At 41.7% G+C, this 18,045-nt stretch overlaps 1 protein-coding gene across 1 annotated transcript; it reads left to right on the top strand.

Annotated features, from left to right (window-relative positions):
* Positions 1-4,559: 4,559 nt before the first annotated feature.
* On the top strand, positions 4,560-17,466 carry LOC118078234 (vomeronasal type-2 receptor 26-like). The gene is made up of 6 exons (XM_035102007.2): positions 4,560-4,570; positions 5,895-6,186; positions 8,891-9,557; positions 11,419-11,627; positions 14,448-14,583; positions 16,565-17,466. The coding sequence occupies exons 1-6, from the start codon at positions 4,560-4,562 to the stop codon at positions 17,464-17,466; spliced, it is 2,217 nt and encodes a 738-aa protein (XP_034957898.2).
* The last annotated feature ends 579 nt before the right edge of the window (positions 17,467-18,045 follow it).

Here is an 18,045-nt window from a genome sequence, read left to right as displayed (position 1 = left end):
GAAACACCAACTTGCTGCTTACTCTATACAAACAGAGAAGTGAAGCTGATCAAAATGACAGCACCTGCATCTCTTTTAATTGTAATCTTGGAGGTCTATGGAATACTGCAGAATTTTCCCCACCAGCTCCTACCTTCAGGACAGCCACTGGTGCCTTGATCAGGTTAATGGATTATAGTGATTTGGATAATTACAAGGAGGTAATCACACTTCTGCAATGTTTTTGAAATCTATGATGCATCCAGAGTTGCAAAAGCAAACATATTTGTCAGATCCAAAAGTCACGCATTTCCCTTGAGTCAATCTGCTGCTCCATAATGTCCGAAAATGAATACTCACAGGGATGACATGAATGTGAAGGAAGAGTGTGCTTAGAATGTTACCCCAATCTCCATGAGCTGTGCAACATTCCAGGGGCTGCAGTCACACTTTATCCAGGGCCTGTGTTTCTTTTTAGACAATGAGGCAGACTGTGGTGTTTTTATTATACACATGGTTCATTTGCACATATAAGCAACTTGAGTCTAGGTGGAGGGGAATCTCAGCATTAAATGCCACAAACATAGGAACCAACTCCTAGGGACCATGGGGACTTTACCCCCTATAAAATATTTGAGGGGGCTGGGCCTCCTCAGAGTTGATGGACATTGCCATTCAAATGGTGTGCATGCACCACATTATGTGATAAATTACTGGTATGTGGGGCAGGGCTTACCTGCCCACCCGCCAATATTTTATTCAAGTTGGCACACCTGGCCACAAAGTTCCCTTGCCTTTCCTGCAGGCACAGCAGGGTTGAGTCCAAAAATAGGAAAATCCACCGTGCTTTCTGTTTCTTTGTTATAGCCTGCCACAGTCACCCCAAATGGTCTTCTGGCCCCACTTCTCTTTAATTGCACCACCAACCGATTGAAAACTATACCACCCCAGCCTAAATCATCAACGGTCCTTTGTTATCCTGTCCCTTTCCTGCGCTGTGGCAGGAGGGTGCTCAGACCCCCTCAGAGCATTTTATCTCCCTCCCTAAGCTGGGCACAAACTTACCAGGTTTGGGAAAGGAGGTTCCAAGGCTCGGACAGAATCCAAAAGCCCTCCTTGCCTCCTTCTCAAACATGGGGAGGGGGAGCAGAGGTGTTGTCGAGTAGGGCATCAGGCAGGAAGGAGAATCAGGCAGTCAGTCTACTACATTCTCCTGCAAAGATATTTTTAGAGCTCAATTTGGTCTAGAATCATTTCACAGATTTTCCAACCTGATACCTGTGCTCGCTTCCTGACAGACCCAGACATCTAACTTGACCTGGAGAGATTCATAGGTGTTCCAACTTGATTTGACAGTTGCATGTCAAGACCCTCAAGCCAACCCTCCATTAGATTAAAGAAATTCACACAGATGCAGACTTTTGATTTAAGGTTATTGGGCAAATATTGGCCACAACTTTATTGAATACAGGAAATGTGAGTGGTATTGGCTTAGGCATCTAATTGGACTCCTGCCCCCTTTGCAGGAAGTCAGTAAAGGTAAACCACCCAAAGGGAAGCTGCTTCGGGGGAACCCACCTGCATCTCCCTGGCATGGCCTGGCATGGCCCTAGCCCCTCAAGTGGACTTCGGACAGGATCCAGGCCCCAGATTCCTTTAACGGAATACCCTTGAACAATGGAGGAGCAGGTGATGGCTGACTTCCCCTCCCCCACTTAACAATAAGCCAATGCCTAGCTGCCAAACCTTACAAAGTTGTGACGTTTGCTAAGAGGTAGGCGAAAACCAAGTGGCCAGTGCCAATTTGCCAAATGACAAAAATCCTACCCGGTCCCCGTCCCAAGACGGGCAACCAACCAAAGTCCAAAGCAAGGGCAGAGGACACCTAAATTAAAGGGGGGGGGTGGGCGGGTGTTCGGCAGCACGAAGCAGGTGCTTGGCACACACGTTGCGCTTCCGCTTTTATACTCCCCCCCCCATGACCACCATACTCAAATTGATTGGTCAAATAGCCCTGGGTAATAGTGGTGCCACCCTGGCATGAGGGTAATGGCTCCACCCACGCCAGGGTGGGGGGGGGACTGGGTGGAGGGCCTGCCTGCAACCAGGACCATCTATTAAGATGATCCCACATGCACAAAAATTCAAAAATGCCCCAACTTGTCTCAGGACTGTGGCAAATCCAATGCATGGTCCTCCTAGATAGGCAACTGGTCTGACTCAGAATTAGGTAGTATCCAAAATTCCTGTGTTTTTCTTCCTCTCCTCTCTGCAACTTCATAGCACAGAGAAGGTGGGAAGGGGAAATAAATTTCCTAGCAATGTCTTTGAGAGGAAACTACAGGGAAAGTGATACCTGACAGCAAGTGCATGTTGCCCAAGATTAAACAGAACCACAAATTCTTCTGTCATTTACTCCTTTCTTTATGTCAACTGCTCTCTGCTGTTCAGGTCAAGCCTCCCCACAATAATGTAGCATTTAGGGGCAAAAATGCAAGCCAGTAACGCAGCACCAGAAGCAAAGGTGAAGAAGATCTCCACAGCCACCATGTATTTTCCTTTGGTGCTCAGGTAAGTTGGAATGAAGGAGAGCCAAGTGCTGCAGAAGACCAACATGCTAAAGGTGATGAATCTGGCTTCGTTGGAAGTGTCAGGCAACTTCCTGGCTAGGAAGGCCACCGTGAAGCTGGAAATGGTCAGGAAGCCCATGTAGCCCAAAACACAATAGAACATGGAGTCTGACCCTTCATTACAATATATATATATATGACAGTTTCCTACATCTAGGGTTCCTGACTGCAATATGTATAGTAGCTTTGACATTTCCACCCCAAGCGTGTACCATTTAAAGTTTCCATGCTAGATGTTATGGTGGATGATCCACAGTTTAATCACCTGCCAATATGGACCAGCAGAATAAAACAGCTATATTTGCTAGATATTATTAATTAACTAATAATTTTTAGATAATAGTAGTGGGTCAATGGGACAGCCTTCCTCAGATGGTGGTAGACTCTCCTTTGTTATAAAAGTTTAAGTAGAGGATGGATGCCCACCTATCAGGAATTGAATAGCAGTGGATTACTTGCATGGGCAAGGGGTGGACTGGATTATTTTTGAGATCACTTTCAGTTCTAAGATTGTATGATGTAACGGACATGTTTTCTCCAGCAGTTATGCTACGGATGATGAACCATTGAGTTGAAACTCATTGCAAAGTAATTTTGTCCTCTGTTATTATATAAATAACTATATTTGCTTCAGTTGGTCAAAGCTCCAGGGGCTTTCTTGTAAAACCCTAACGGGGGATTAACAAGCAACTCTGGAATTGCATTATGTAGTCCAGTGTTGTTGTTGTTTTTAAAGTCATGATTAGGTATAAAGAGGGGGGGTGTCTGTAAATTTCTCTATTTTATTTTACATCTCAAGCCTCCAACTATGTCCCTTGACAATCTGGATGATAGTGCCCTGGCAGAGTCTGTTTCCATCCCAGACAGGATGCAGAAATCAGGCCGGCAGCCTTCATGAGGTTGTAGATTGAGAGATAAGGGGAGTCAGTTGCAGAAGTATGTTTTCCACCTGGATGTTGGTGCTGCTTCTCTTTCTGTTGCTCCCGAACACAGTGTTCCAAGTGCATGCTAGTAAATGCACTGGAAATAATCCTGTGCATATTCCACATGAGTACTACGAGCGCAGTAATCTCATCATTGGTGGGATGGCATCATTCATGCGATACCTTTTCCCTAAATTTGTATTCAACAAGCACCCTTCTAAGGTCTTGTCTGAAGTCCCAACGTAAGAAAACTGCCTGGCATTTTATTTTAGTGGTGCTTAGTCTTGATATTTGTATCACCAACGGCAGATTGTATTGCATTGAAAATATATTAGATTTTTTTTATTTTTTTTAAAAAAGATAGATACCTAGATAAGGAAATGAAATACGCAGACACCCGTGAGTGTAAACTGTGCCTTTATGGTCAATTGGACATTTAGAAATATTAACCCTTTATGAAGAAGAAGAAGAGTTTGGATTTGATGTCCTGCTTTATCACTACCTTAAGGAGTCTCAAAGCGGCTAACATTCTCCTTTCCCTTCCTCCCCCACAACAAACACCCTGTGAGGTGAGTGGGGCTGAGAGACTTCAGAGAAGTGTGACTAGCCCAAGGTCACCCAGCAGCTGCATGTGGAGGAGCGGAGACGCGAACCCAGTTCCCCAGATTATGAGTCTACCGCTCTTAACCACTACACCACACTGGCTCTCTCCACTGGTCCAACCAATCTCCGCTCTGATTATCGTATGTAGGTAGGGAGTTTTCTCAGTATATGAGGGAAGTATGGAAGGGGAAACATTCCCCACCACCACCACCAAATTTGCACACATTCTGCTATATTCAACCTATATAGCTCTGCATTTCATAAGTAGCAGCTTGCAACCTAAAGGTTATATGTAGAGTGAGTCAGCTTGAAATCTGAGGACTCCATGTAGTCCCCAGCCTAGGTCTGTATTGGCGGATGGCAATGGGAAGAAAAGTGGAGGGGAAAGACAGTGAGACAGAAAAGTGTGACAGAGGGAGAGGAGATGGCATCCAGGTAAGATAGGAGATAGCCATCCAGGGGAAAATAACAGTCCATACTTTGTTCCCATTGATTTTTTTTTCCAAATAAAAGCTGATGTGCAAAAAACAAAACTGTTGACTACTAGAATCATAGAATCATAGAGTTGGAAGAGACCACAAGGGCCATCCAGTCCAACCCCCTGCCAAGCAGGAAACACCATCAAAGTATTCCTGACATATGCCTGTCTTAAAGACCTCCAAAGAAGGAGACTCCACCACACTCCTTGGCAGCAAATTCCACTGTCAAACAGCTCTTACTGTCAGGAAGTTCTTCCTAATGTTTAGGTGGAATCTTCTTTCTTGTAGTTTGAATCCATTGCTCCGTGTCCGCATCTCTGGAGCAGCAGAAAACAACCTTTCTCCCTCCTCTATATGACATCCTTTTATATATTTGTTATTATATATGTACTACCTGCTTATGATATCAAATGACTAGTTTGAATGATGCAGTTGTTTTAAGGAATAGGTTGTTAAAGAGAAACCTGCAACTAGGGCAGCAAACAATTTGCTGGCACAGCACCAGATGCCTTGCATGCAAATGCTCCCAAGTTTAACCCCAGTCGGTAGGGTTGCGAAAGACCCCCCCCCCCTTTTAAATCCCAGGTTAGTACCTGGACCAGGGAAACCTGTTGTCTTCTAGAAGTTGCTGGACTACAAATTGCACATTCCCTCTTCATTTGTCATGCTGGCTGGAGCTGATGGAGCTGGAGTTAACTAATGGCCAGAGTTCCCAAGCTCCCATATAGGCAATGCTGAGATAAAGGGATGCACAAGAAAGCAGCCTCCAACGTTGTGGTTTCAAGCTATTAAAAGCCTAGATGCTGAAGGTACATGGAAGCTTAGTAGTGTACTCAGCCTTTTCATGAACTCTCAGAAACCTTTAGCTATAACCCTATGGCAGACTAGATGCTTCAAGCTGTAATTATTTCAGAGTAAAGAACAAAATTGATTATTATTTTTAATTTTAAAAAAACCAAGAACATATATGACCCATACTATACAGTTTCCAGAATATGTGCATTCTAAGACATACAAAATGATTTGGTCTGAAGACTGAACCAAACTTGGCGAATTTGATAATGTAGAAATCCAAAGGCACAATACACAAAAGTTACCAACAATATTTTTTTTCCTTATTTTCAACAGGACTTGCCAGATGAATAACTTTTCTGGTTGTAACTTTTCCTTATAGTCAGGCAATTGAATACTGTAGGTGAATACTATGTGTAGATGAATACTGTGATAAAATGTTCTGTGCATTGGTTAATTATCTGATGACATGTCAACTTTATTTGTAGTGTGGTGACCAAGTTCTACCAGCACATCCTTGCACTGGTGTTTGCCATTGATGAGATCAATGATAATCCCAATATCCTGCCCAATGTTACCCTTGGGTTCCACATCTATGACAGCTATACTGATTCTAGGATGACCTATCGCACCATTCTGGACCTGCTCTTTAAATCACATCACTTCGTCCCCAACTACAAATGTGGCACACAGGAAAATGTAATTGGAGTCATTGGGGGATTCAGCTCTGATACCTCCTCACGCATGGCAGACATCTTAGGTCTTTTCAAGATTCCACAGGTAGGATCTGAGAATCAGAGAAATGAGTACTTCCCTTAATCACCCACCATAATTTATCCAGCTCCTCTCTTTGTAGTATAATTGATAATGATTGAGTGGTGTAGTAAGAGAGGAGAATGAAAATGAACTGAATGATGTGGCCTAGGGTGATGACTTTTTCATTGTTTTTCTCAAAAATTATTTCCTGTAGCACAAATAGATGAACTTTTGCCTATTAAAGACTAAAACGAGGTATATTCCATTGAAATATTAAAAAAAGGTTACACACAAACCGTTTTAAATTTTTTTTGTATGCCGTTTTACCATTTCATAAAATTGTATTAACAATTCTATATATATATTGTATCAAATTTGGACACAACACCACATTCCACAATAGGGAGTGTTCTTAGCAACATAGGGTATACAAATGTCACACCTGCGCAAGGTAAAAGCCCCTTTTTGGGACCTCAAAACTCAGCCAGCAGACCCTGCCAGGCATGCTGGGAAAAGAACCTACAGGAGAGGTAGCAAAACATCGTCCTCTAGTGGCATCTATACTGTTCCTGCAGCTAAAAAAAGCTTCCTTGTGTGTTTGATGACCCTATATAATGTTGTATATATGTGACTCTAAAGCTTGGGTTCAATTTTATATCTGCTTACAGTGACTTCAAAAATGGTAAAAAAACTGATAAATAAATTTTTTAAAAATCATTTTGTGCATGAGGTTTTTTAAATCAAATCTCTCTGAAAGTAAGATTTTATCTAATCTTTAATGAAAGCTCATCAAATTATGATACAGGGAAATGAGGTTGTAAAAAAGTCATCACCCTAATGTGGACTTGTTTTAGCTGATTGTATGTAAGCCACTCTGGAAGACTTTTTGATTTAAAAGTGAGGAAGAAATTATCAAAACTGTGACAGAAAGCTCAGATAGACCAGGGTTTGGTGGTGCAGTGCATCAGAAACCCCCCAGGGTGGTGTAGTTTGCAAAGTGCTGGGTTGGTGACTCATTCTGATTGACTGCAGGTACAGCTATCATGGGTGCGACACTTTTGGAGGGGAAAAGAAATGGAGTTGAGAGTTTGGGTTCCTGCTGTTCAGCTGGATAGTAGTATAGCCTCTGTGCTGTATGTGTAATTCGCCCTGAGGAAACACCTATAACTAGAGAAGGAAGTATCTGAGCTGGGTGTTCAGTTAAAAGACAGTGGCTAGACATTTCTAAGAGTATACAAACAAGTGAGAAATGGGTAGCTGAATTTGAGAAAGGAGAATTGGAGTTCTGAGGGAATATTCTACTTGGATTCAGTGAGAAGGGGAAAGATCTTCTGGAGAGAGAATAATAACCCCAGACCAGTTAGAAGGGGAGTGTGCGGTGATCCCCTGGCCTGGAAGAGGAGCCTCAGGGCCCAGATTTATAGAAGGTTGGAAAACTGACAGAAAGTACCAACTTGTTTCAGAACCAAAATATTAAGACCTGAGCAGTAACACATCTGCAAATAGTTTAAGGAACTGAAGTAAAGCTATACATTTACCATCTTGTTTTGAAACCTGTCACACCCACTGAATTTATGTGTGCATGTGCGTGAAAATTTACTGTTACTTGAGAGAATTCTATCTCCTGACACATCTGTTGTTTTCACAAGTTTGTTGTAAAATAATAACATTTTTCCTGTTTAACATCCCTAAGTCTCCACATGCCAGAGTTTTTCCTTAAAAAAATTAAATTAGTAGTAGTAATTATAATTATAATTATAATTTATTATTTATACCCCACCCTAATAGGGGGACCCAGGTGGCGCTATGGGTTAAACCACAGAGCCTAGGGTTTGCTGATCAGAAGGTCAGCAATTCGAATCCCTGTGACGGGGTGAGCTCCTGTTGCCCGGTCCCAGCTCCTGCCAACCTAGCAGTTCGAAAGCACGTCAAAATGCAAGTAGATAAATAGGAACCGCTACAGCGGGAAGGTAAACGGCGTTTCCGTGTGCTGCTCTGGTTTGTCAGAAGTGGCTTTGTCATGCTGGCCACATGACCTGGAAGCTATACGCCGGCTCCCTCGGCCAAAAAGGCGAGATGAGCGCGCAACCCCAGAGTCGGTCACGACTGGACCTAATGGTCCCTTTACCTTTACCTTTAAAAGGTAAAGGTAAAGGGACCCCTGACCATTAGGTCCAGTCGTGACCGACTCTGGGGTTGCGCGCTCATCTCGCCTTTTTGGCCGAGGGAGCCGGCGTATAGCTTCCAGGTCATGTGGCCAGCATGACAAAGCTGCTTCTGGAGAACCAGAGCAGCACATGGAAACGCCGTTTACCTTCCCGCTGTAGCCGTTCCTATTTATCTACTTGCACTTTGACGTGCTTTCGAACTGCTAGGTTGGCAGGAGACCTTTACCCCACCCTAATAAGAAGAGACATGTCTCATTAACAAAATATATAAAAATAAATAAATTGGGCATCAATCTAGGAGTATGAGATGGGAGAGGTTCCAAAAAAGGTGTTTTAGATGTGTAGAAAAGAATTCCTGTGAGCCAAATAGGACTGAATAGCTTGAGGAAAAGTTGATGAAGATAGCATATATTTATTATGTATGTGTAAAAGACAGAATAGTGGCTTTAAAAGAGGTAAGTTGTGGATATGTAAAATTGCACTGTAGGAAAATATTTAGATAAATGAGAGAAATATGAGCTCCTGTTTCAACTCAGTAATGCCCGTCTTTTATTGTTCAGATTTCATATGGCTCTTTTCAACCAGCAATCAATTATCAAATCAAGTCCCCTTCCTTTTATCGAATGGTTCCTAGTGAAGATTTTCAGTACAAAGGAATTATTCAACTCCTTTTGCATTTCAAGTGGAAATGGGTCGGCCTCATTGCCCAGGATGATGAAGGTGGAGAACATTTCTTGCAGACCATAGAGTCAATGCTTTCCAAAAGTGGAATCTGTTCTGAATTCACACAAAGAGTTCCAACAAATGTGCGTTTATCTGAAAGTCTGGTCAAAATGTTGTTGGATCGATTAAATATTTTCCCAGCTGTTCTGGTGGGCAAAGCCAATGCTGTTATTGTATCTGGAGAAAGTGCACCAATCACATGGTTGGCAAATACTGTAGCAGCAATCGATTTGTATCGAACCAGTTATCGTCAATATACTTTTTCTGCAGTAAAGGTGTGGATTACGACGGCCCAAATTGATTTCAGAGTCTATAAACTTCAAATGATGAGTGATATAATTAGCCGAATGTTCCATGGTTCCATTTCCTTTACAATTCACTCAAAGGAAATTCAAGATTTCCGGGCCTTTCTTCAGACAATAAATCCTTCCGAGGCAGATGGAGATGGTTTTATCAACGATTTCTGGGCAGAAGCATTCAGTTGTTCTGTTTCAAATTCTACAGGTGTGTCTACATTCTTCAAACATTATCCATGTACAGAAGAGGAGATGCTGGAGAGCCTTCCTGCACCATTTTTTGAAATGAGCATGACTGGCCACAGCTACAGTATCTACAATGCTGTCCATGCTTTGGCACATGCTTTGCATATCATGTACTCAGAAAGAGCCAAAAATAAAGGAATGGATGCCTGGGGAAACCTGTCTTTTAAGAATGTGGGACCTTGGAAGGTAGTGTTTCCTCAATGACAAATATGAATAATCAACCCCTGGGTATAGCACAGTGGTGTGACATGCAGTATCAAACATGACATTGACTACTAAATTCTTACAGTATATGAACACTCCTTGCTTTTCTCATTCTCAAATTCCTTCCCTTAACATTATCTGATCTCATTTAATAGCAATATTTTTGACCTCGTTTCTCCTTTTGGAGATTCTCTTGATCTTCATTTGACGAATGATTTACCACCATCTTCCTATATTTGCTACCACACTTGTCCTTTGTCAACCACAACTCACTCCTTGTTAATAAAACTCCTCAGTAGACTCATTCTTCACGTACCCATGTTTTACAAATCTTGTGAATTAGGTTCTTTGGACAGTGGCAACAACACTTTGGGGCAGATTTACCTTGAAACACACTCATAGAGGTTTTAAAATGGGGGTCTTTATTGTACACACACAGAGAAAATAAAAATATACACATTAAATGCTTCAAGTGAATGGTGTAAGCAGGACCACTGAGAGGTAGAAAAAGGGGGTGCTGATATATATTTTGTGCACAGCCTATGAGTTATCATTGAAAAAAGCAAGTCACTGTGTTCTATATGTGGTGCAACAAGATTCAGATTATTTGGCTGGACTTTTTCAATGAAATAAGCCTCAGCACCCAGCAAGCAGTTCAATGTACACCACAATTTACAATACAAGGAAACTAATTACATTTCTTCTGTTTAGGGAAGCTTTTAATGTTTGACTATTTTAATACTGGTACTGTACTGTATTTTGTTGGAAGCCGCCCAGAGTGGCTGAGGAAACCCAACTAGATGGACGAGGTATAAATAAATGTTGGTGATAATGATGATGATGATGATTAATGTTTGCTTAACAACCTATTTCACAGCACAAAAATATATTGAATTTCTGAATGGATTTTTTTTAATGGAAGAATGGAACATGATAGTTCCACCCTTGTGTAGAACCAGAGAGTTGAAAATCCCTTTAAAAAAGAAACTAGTTTTACTAGTCCCCAAAGGAGCTGATACTGGTTCACAGATTCCCCATGCCCCCATTTAGCCCCCCACCGCTTTAATATTTGTTGTTGTTTAGTCGTGTCCGACTCTTCGTGACCTCATGGACCAGAGCACGCCAGGCACTCCTGTCTTCCACTGCCTCCCGCAGTTTGGTCAAACTCATGTTCGTAGCTTCGAGAACACTGTCCAACCATCTCGCCCTCTGTCGTCCCCTTCTCCTAGTGCCCCCAATCTTTCCAAACACCAGGGTCTTTTCCAGGGAGTCTTCTCTTCTCATGAGGTGGCCAAAGTATTGGAGCCTCAGCTTCACAATCTGTCCTTCCAGTGAGCACTCAGGGCTGATTTCCTTCAGAATGGATAGGTTTGGTCTCATTGCAGTCCATGGGACTCTCAAGAGCACCATAATTCAAAAGCATCCATTAATTCTCCAGCACCATAATTCAAAAGCATCCATTCTTTGGCAATCAGCCTTCTTTATGGTCCAGCTCTCACTTCCATACATCACAACTGGGAAAACCATAGCTTTAACTATATGGACCTTTGTAGGCTTTAATATTACAATGTTATAAAATTATCTTTCTCTCTCCACCAAGCTTCACTCTTTTCTTCAAGGAATCTCATTCAATAATAGTGCTGGAGATTTAATCACACTAAACGAACACGGGGAATTGGCAGCTGGATTTGATATCACAAACTTGATCACGTTCCGTAATAAATCCTATGTCAGAGTAAAAGTGGGGACACTGGATCCTCGCAATCCTTCTGGGAAAGAGCTGGCCATTTTTGAGGACCGAGTCGAATGGCACAAAGGCTTGATTCAGGTTTCAAGTATCAGCATTCATGGTCTTACAATGAATTGGGAGGGCAATAGATGTAAATAAAAGGATGGAGTAATTCATTCATATAATGTATAAATCTGAAATGCACTGGAATAGCCAGCTGTGTTGACAAACAAATGTTTATTAAATATATGAAGTAAACTGATATATGGAAGGTGAGCATTTCTACAGAGATAAACCACTACTGATAGGACTGCCTTCAACCATATGAATGTATTAGTGCATTGTGATCAGCTTTGGATGTTCGGCCCTGTTGGCATACCATTTTCAGTAGTGGTCCCTATGCAATTAAATCCACCTTTAAGGGGTTTGCATTGGTCTTTACTGCTACTTGTTTCAGAAATTCTTTGAAAACCATTGTTTCCAAAATGACTTTTAACTGAGATCATTTTACAGTGGTACCTCTGTTTACAAACACAATTGGTTCCGGTAGTCTGTACTTAACCTGAAGCGTACTTAACCTGAAGCGAACTTTCCCATTGAAAGTAATGGAAAGTGGATTAATCCGTTCCAGACGGTCCGTGGAGTACTTAACCTGAAGCATACTTAACCTGAAGTGAACTTTCCCATTGAAAGTAATGGAAAGTGGATTAATCTGTTCCAGAGGGGTCCGCGGAGTACTCAACCTGAAGCATACTTAACCCGAGGTATGAGTGTAATTGGTTCTGGAAGTCCGTACTTAACCTGAAGCGTACTTAACCTGAAGTGAACTTTCCCATTGAAAGTAATGGAAAGTGGATTAATCCGTTCCAGACAGGTCCGTGGAGTACTTAAACTGAAAATACTCAAACCGAGGCGTACTTAAACTGAGGTATGACTGTATTGAGGTTGCTGCTAAAATGTTGGTTTTAGTCTTGCAATATTTGGAACTGATGGCTATCTTTACCTAGGATCTGCACTATTTCAAAGATTTGATTTATTTGTACTAGTTCACTGAATCACATTGGTTTGTATTTGATATTTTTTAATTCTTTTTAACTTACGCATTATGCTATTATTATCAGTTTTATTACTAAATTGTATCCTCCTGTAAACTAATGAATCTGAGTTTTGTACAGTAAAAACAATACATTAAATGCATAGTATGTTAAAACATGAAGCACAAATTCCTATTGCTGCAAAACATTTTGAAATAGAACATCATGAACAATGTGTGAAGAGGTGGCAGAAAATACGGGTAAAAAAGTAAGTTGTTAGCGGGCAATGGAATGCACAAAGCTTTGGTGCTTCCCTTGTGTACATGCGGTTAGAGTTGCATAAAGTGGGGACAATCCAGCTGAAGGCTTTGATCCTTAGTAAACCAACCTGACTTGTTAAACCAAGTGAACATACTGTAATCACTGAGCAGGGTTCAGGAGAAGAATAGTAGAATCATAGAATTGCAGCACTGGAAGGGACCCTGAGGATCATCTAGTCCAAAACCCTGCAATGAATGAATATGCAGCTTTCCCATATGGGGACTGAACCTGCAACCTTGGTGTCTCTCAGTGACTCAGGTATACACTTAGGTATATCTGTATACAGATTTGTGTGCTACTGCCATATCCACAACCTTCACATTTTGGCATGGCAGCGTACTGGAAGGTAGTGCAGCTGTTTCAACAGAGGTGTCCTATGTGGATCATACTGTATGTTGCTCCACAGAGCTCCTGAGCTGTTGCATCTTGCACCAGCTGGGACTTCTAGACCAATCTTAAGGCTGGCCTTACATAGACTGCATTGCAATAGTCAAGCTTTGAGGTTACAAGGACATAAACCACAATGACCAAGTTATTCTTATCCAGAAATGGTCTGATCTACCACATGAGCCAAAGTTAACTGAAGACACACCTAGCCACTCAGGCCTAAATGCCACACACATACCTGATTCTTCAGAGGGTATGTGACCCCCTCCAGAACAGACAATTTGCAAATTTTCTAGACCTGGTAACAACTCACCCGCAGGATTCAGTTTCACTTTGCCAGCCTTAATCCAGCCCATTACTGTTTCCAGAGACTGGTGGTGGCACTCCTGAATCAGATAAGACCAAGAAACTCCCAAGCGTACTAGATGGACACTGGGCTCAGGGACACTAATTACCAACCCTAGTAAAATAGCACTGGAGACAAAATGGCGCCCTGTTCTATTTTGTGCAAGAGTGAAGAGGTCAAAAGGTGGTCTCCAAATGCTATTCTCTGCCCAAATGGCAATTAGTCTACTGGAAGGAAGTGCTACCAACTCCCAGTTCACAGAGCGGATCTAGGAAGACACTACGGTCAATGGTATTGAAGGGCATTGAGAGGTCCAGGAGAATCAATAGGGTCACACTCCCCCTGTTTTCCTCACTGTAGATGTCATCCATCCATAGGGATAACTAAGGTTCATTCATTTACAAAAGCAGGTCTGAACCTGATGCACATAATATTATAAGGTTGCCTCCAGTTACATCCAGTGGCATAACTCTTTCAAAGAATTCTACTTTACTCCCCACAGAGCTGCAATTCCCAGCATCCTTAAGAAACAGGATTCTATAGAGCGGGTGTGATTTATATATGTTTTTAATGTATGGTGTACACAGCAACAATGTTACAGGTAGGTAGCCGTGTTGGTCTGGATCGAAGTAAAATAAAAAAATTCCTTCAGTAGCACCTTAAAGACCAACTAAGTTTTTATTTTGGTATGAGCTTTCGTGTGCATGCACACTTCTTCAGATACAGCAACAATGTCTTCAACATTACTGTGTACTGAAGGATCATCTGATGTAAGAGGAATTCTCGGAACATTTTCTAATGCTAAACTTTCTTTCTTTCTTTCTTGGATAGGTACCGCCCCTTTCAGTATGCAATGATGAATGCCGACCTGGTAATGGCAAGAAAAAGAAGGAAGGGAAGAAATTTTGCTGCTATGATTGTGCTCCATGTCCAGATGGGATGTTCTCAAATGAGAAGGGTAGGAGATGTCATGCTAAGATTTGCCAGACTATACAACTGACTGCAGTAAACTCTGACCAGTTCTTTTGCAAGCTTCTTTTAATTAGCTTTGTACGTTTTATGAAATGATAGCATTTATATTTATTCTATATGCGTATATAGATCAGAGCACTTATTTTCTGTTAAAGAAAGGCAAAGCTTGCTGGAATAACAAATGACACATGTCAACATAACCAAGTTCCCATGTAACTTTGATGCCATAATGGCTGGACACTAGTGGTACCAGCCACGTGTTGCTGTGGCTCATCCCTGTGACTCCCCACCCCACCCCGTCCCGATCCATGACCCATCCCAACCCCATCCTCCCCCCACCCCCCAGCCTTGTGAGCCCCCACCTCCCCTCAGGTCAGTCTGTAGTTTCGCTCTTGTCGAGCAGGGGTTCCCTATAAACCCGAGCTGAGCTGCTTTGGAGAGGGAAGGTTTGGTAGCTGCAGTACCAGGGGAGTTGCTGCTAGAGGGTGATGTTTTGCAACCTCTCCTATTCCTGTTTTTCTGGCTTTTCCCAAAAAACCCCATGTGTGACATCTGTATAATCTAAAGTTATGGAAACACTCGAATATTGTAATGAAATGTTGTGTCCAAATATGAACTTAATTGGTCAAGCAGTTTCGGAGAAAAGTGGAATATAACAAACATAGACAGCTTACATTTTTATATCAGTAGAGAGATAGATAGAAGGCCCTTCCATTGTCCTTGCATCCCAGATAACTGAGAAAATATGTTAAGGTAGGAATATGTACTCATGCCCCAAAATGAAGTTGCAACACTCAGGAAACTGTGTGATTTTGAATAAGCAGTAACTTTGGAAACTTTTCTGGGAAAATCCAATGGCTTAAAAATGAAAGTAACAGAAACTGTGTCCTCCTAGTGTAGGTGACCTGTAAAAATGAAGAAGAGGGGTTTGTTCTTCAGCCCTCTCTAGGAACCTCCCCTTTTTCAGGAAATGTGACACCTACACACACCCTGTGCCACATTTGTTCTGCTCAGGGTAAAAGCTTAAGAATACATTTTATGTACTTAACATTTTCTTCAATGGTTAAAGCAGCACCTTAGATTATCCTAGAAACAGCTGTCACTGTGGAGAGGAATGTAGTTAATCCTTCTTCTCTGTATTCAGAAAACAGAATATTTAGGGCTCGTGAAAGAGTCTCATTTTCTAAAGTTAGGCAATTTAATTAAGCAAACATAGTTCAGGATTACCAAAGAGAAAAATTGTAAGGTTAACCAATCAGAGAAATAAATATCATTTTAAAAGACAATAATGCAATACGGTCAAAACTCCTGAATTGCAGATCTGAGGCAAAATATATAATTACCTGAGCACAAACTCAGGTTATCTGAATTCGAGAAGACTGAGTTGATATCCAAAATACAGAAATATCACCCCTCTCATCTCTCTTTTGAACAGAAAGGATTTATAGTGGATATCTATGATGGGTGCTGAATACTTTTCTCTCTCCTACGGAGAGCAGTTATGTTTGGAGGTCTCTTGCCCCCCACATCTCTTTCGTCAGCCTTCACTGCCTATCCCGCTGCTCTATCACTGACTGCTATGGCCTCCACCAACACTCACTTTCCAGCTTCTTTTGCCCAACTACCTGCCCTCTCAGCAACTTCAGCCACCACACACTGCTCCCTTGCTCACGGCCCTCCACTGCTCCACTAACCTGTAAAAGTTTAAGTACTGTGTATAGGAATATAAGGAAGCAAGGAAGATAAATATCACCTGTCAGGACTTTGTTAGTAATCACTCTAGTCATGATGCAATAGAAAAAGCTGTATAGAATTTGGCTGGGGAAACGTAGGTAAATTGCAAATATGATGGATGGCATTTTTTCAAGCATCTTGGTCAGAAAATGTTTACCTTTCCCTTCGTGAAATACGCTCAGTTTTGGTAGCTGCCTGGTGAGGCAGTTCCTAACACTTAGTGTTTTTTATTCATTTCTTAGACAAAGAAACTTGTGTCAGATGTCCAGAAGATCAATATCCAAACAAAGCCAAGGATCAATGCATTCTCAAGATTCCAAATTTCCTAGCATTTGATGACATTTTGACAATCATTTCAACTTCCTTTGCACTTCTGTTGTCTCTGATTACACTTCTAGTGCTTAGCATCTTCATCAGGCACCAGGACACTGCCATAGTCAAAGCCAATAATAGAAGCCTCACCTACATTCTGCTCATCTGTCTCCTCTTATCTTTCCTCTGCTCCTTAATGTTCATTGGAATGCCTACTCAGGCAACATGCCTTCTCCGACAAACTTCTTTTGGCATTATCTTCTCTGTGGCCCTCTCTAGTATCTTGGCCAAAACCATATCTGTGGTCTTGGCATTCATGGCCACCAAACCAGGATCCAGGATGAGAAAATGGTTGGGACAAAAATTGACTTATTCCATAGTCCTCTTCTCCTCCATCATTCAGTTGGGCATCTGCACTCTCTGGCTGACAACCTCTCCACCATCCCCAGATTTGGACATGCACTCAATGGCAGAAGAAATAGTTTTTTTGTGTAACGAAGGGTCAGCTACTATGTTCTATTGTGTCTTGGGCTATATGGGCTTCCTGGCCATTGTCAGTTTCACCGTGGCCTTCCTAGCCAGAAAGTTGCCAGACAGTTTTAATGAAGCCAAGTTCATCACCTTCAGCATGCTGGTCTTTTGCAGTGTTTGGCTGACTTTTGTTCCAACTTACCTGAGCACAAGAGGAAAATACATGGTGGCTGTGGAGATCTTCTCTATCTTAGCTTCAAGTGCTGGCTTACTGGGCTGCATCTTTTCCCCCAAATGCTACATCATTCTTCTGAGACCTGACCTGAACAACAGAGAGCAACTGATACGAAAAAAGTTATAACTGATAGAATAATTTGTAACTTTATTTATGTTCTTGGTTTTCCTAGGTATGCAGATAAACTGGCTCTAGGTGAATCAAATTGCATTTGTGTTTTTTTATTCTTGGATTGTAGAATCATTGCCTGTTTGTTTTAGATGCTGATCTGTCACCTTCATGGGCTTCCTGGCCATTGTCAGTTTCACCTTGGCCTTCCTAGCCAGAAAGTTGCCAGACAGTTTTAATGAAGCCAAGTTCATCACTTTCAGTATGTTGGTCTTTTGCAGTGTTTGGCTGACTTTTGTTCCAACTTACCTGAGCCCAAGAGGAAAATACATGGTGGCTGTGGAGATCTTCTCCATCTTGGCTTCCAGTGCAGAGTTACTGGGATGTAGAAATAAATGAGAAATAAATGAATAATAAATTTGTTTTTTTATTTCCCTGCACAGCAAAACATAAATTAGCTACAGAAAAAAACGAAAGCATTTCAGCATTTATTATTATTGTGGGGTGGTTTTGAGATCAATAGTTTTTTATTTTAATTTAAGTTATACCGGTATTTCTTTGTGGAAGCCAGCCTGAAGCTCTTTACTCTTTTAAGTA

The sequence above is a fragment of the Zootoca vivipara genome, chromosome 13 (genome assembly GCF_963506605.1).
Source record: "Zootoca vivipara chromosome 13, rZooViv1.1, whole genome shotgun sequence".
Taxonomy (NCBI): Eukaryota; Metazoa; Chordata; class Lepidosauria; order Squamata; family Lacertidae; genus Zootoca; species Zootoca vivipara.
The sequence above is the reverse complement of the archived record's forward strand: the minus strand, read 5'-3'. Positions and strand labels throughout refer to the sequence as shown.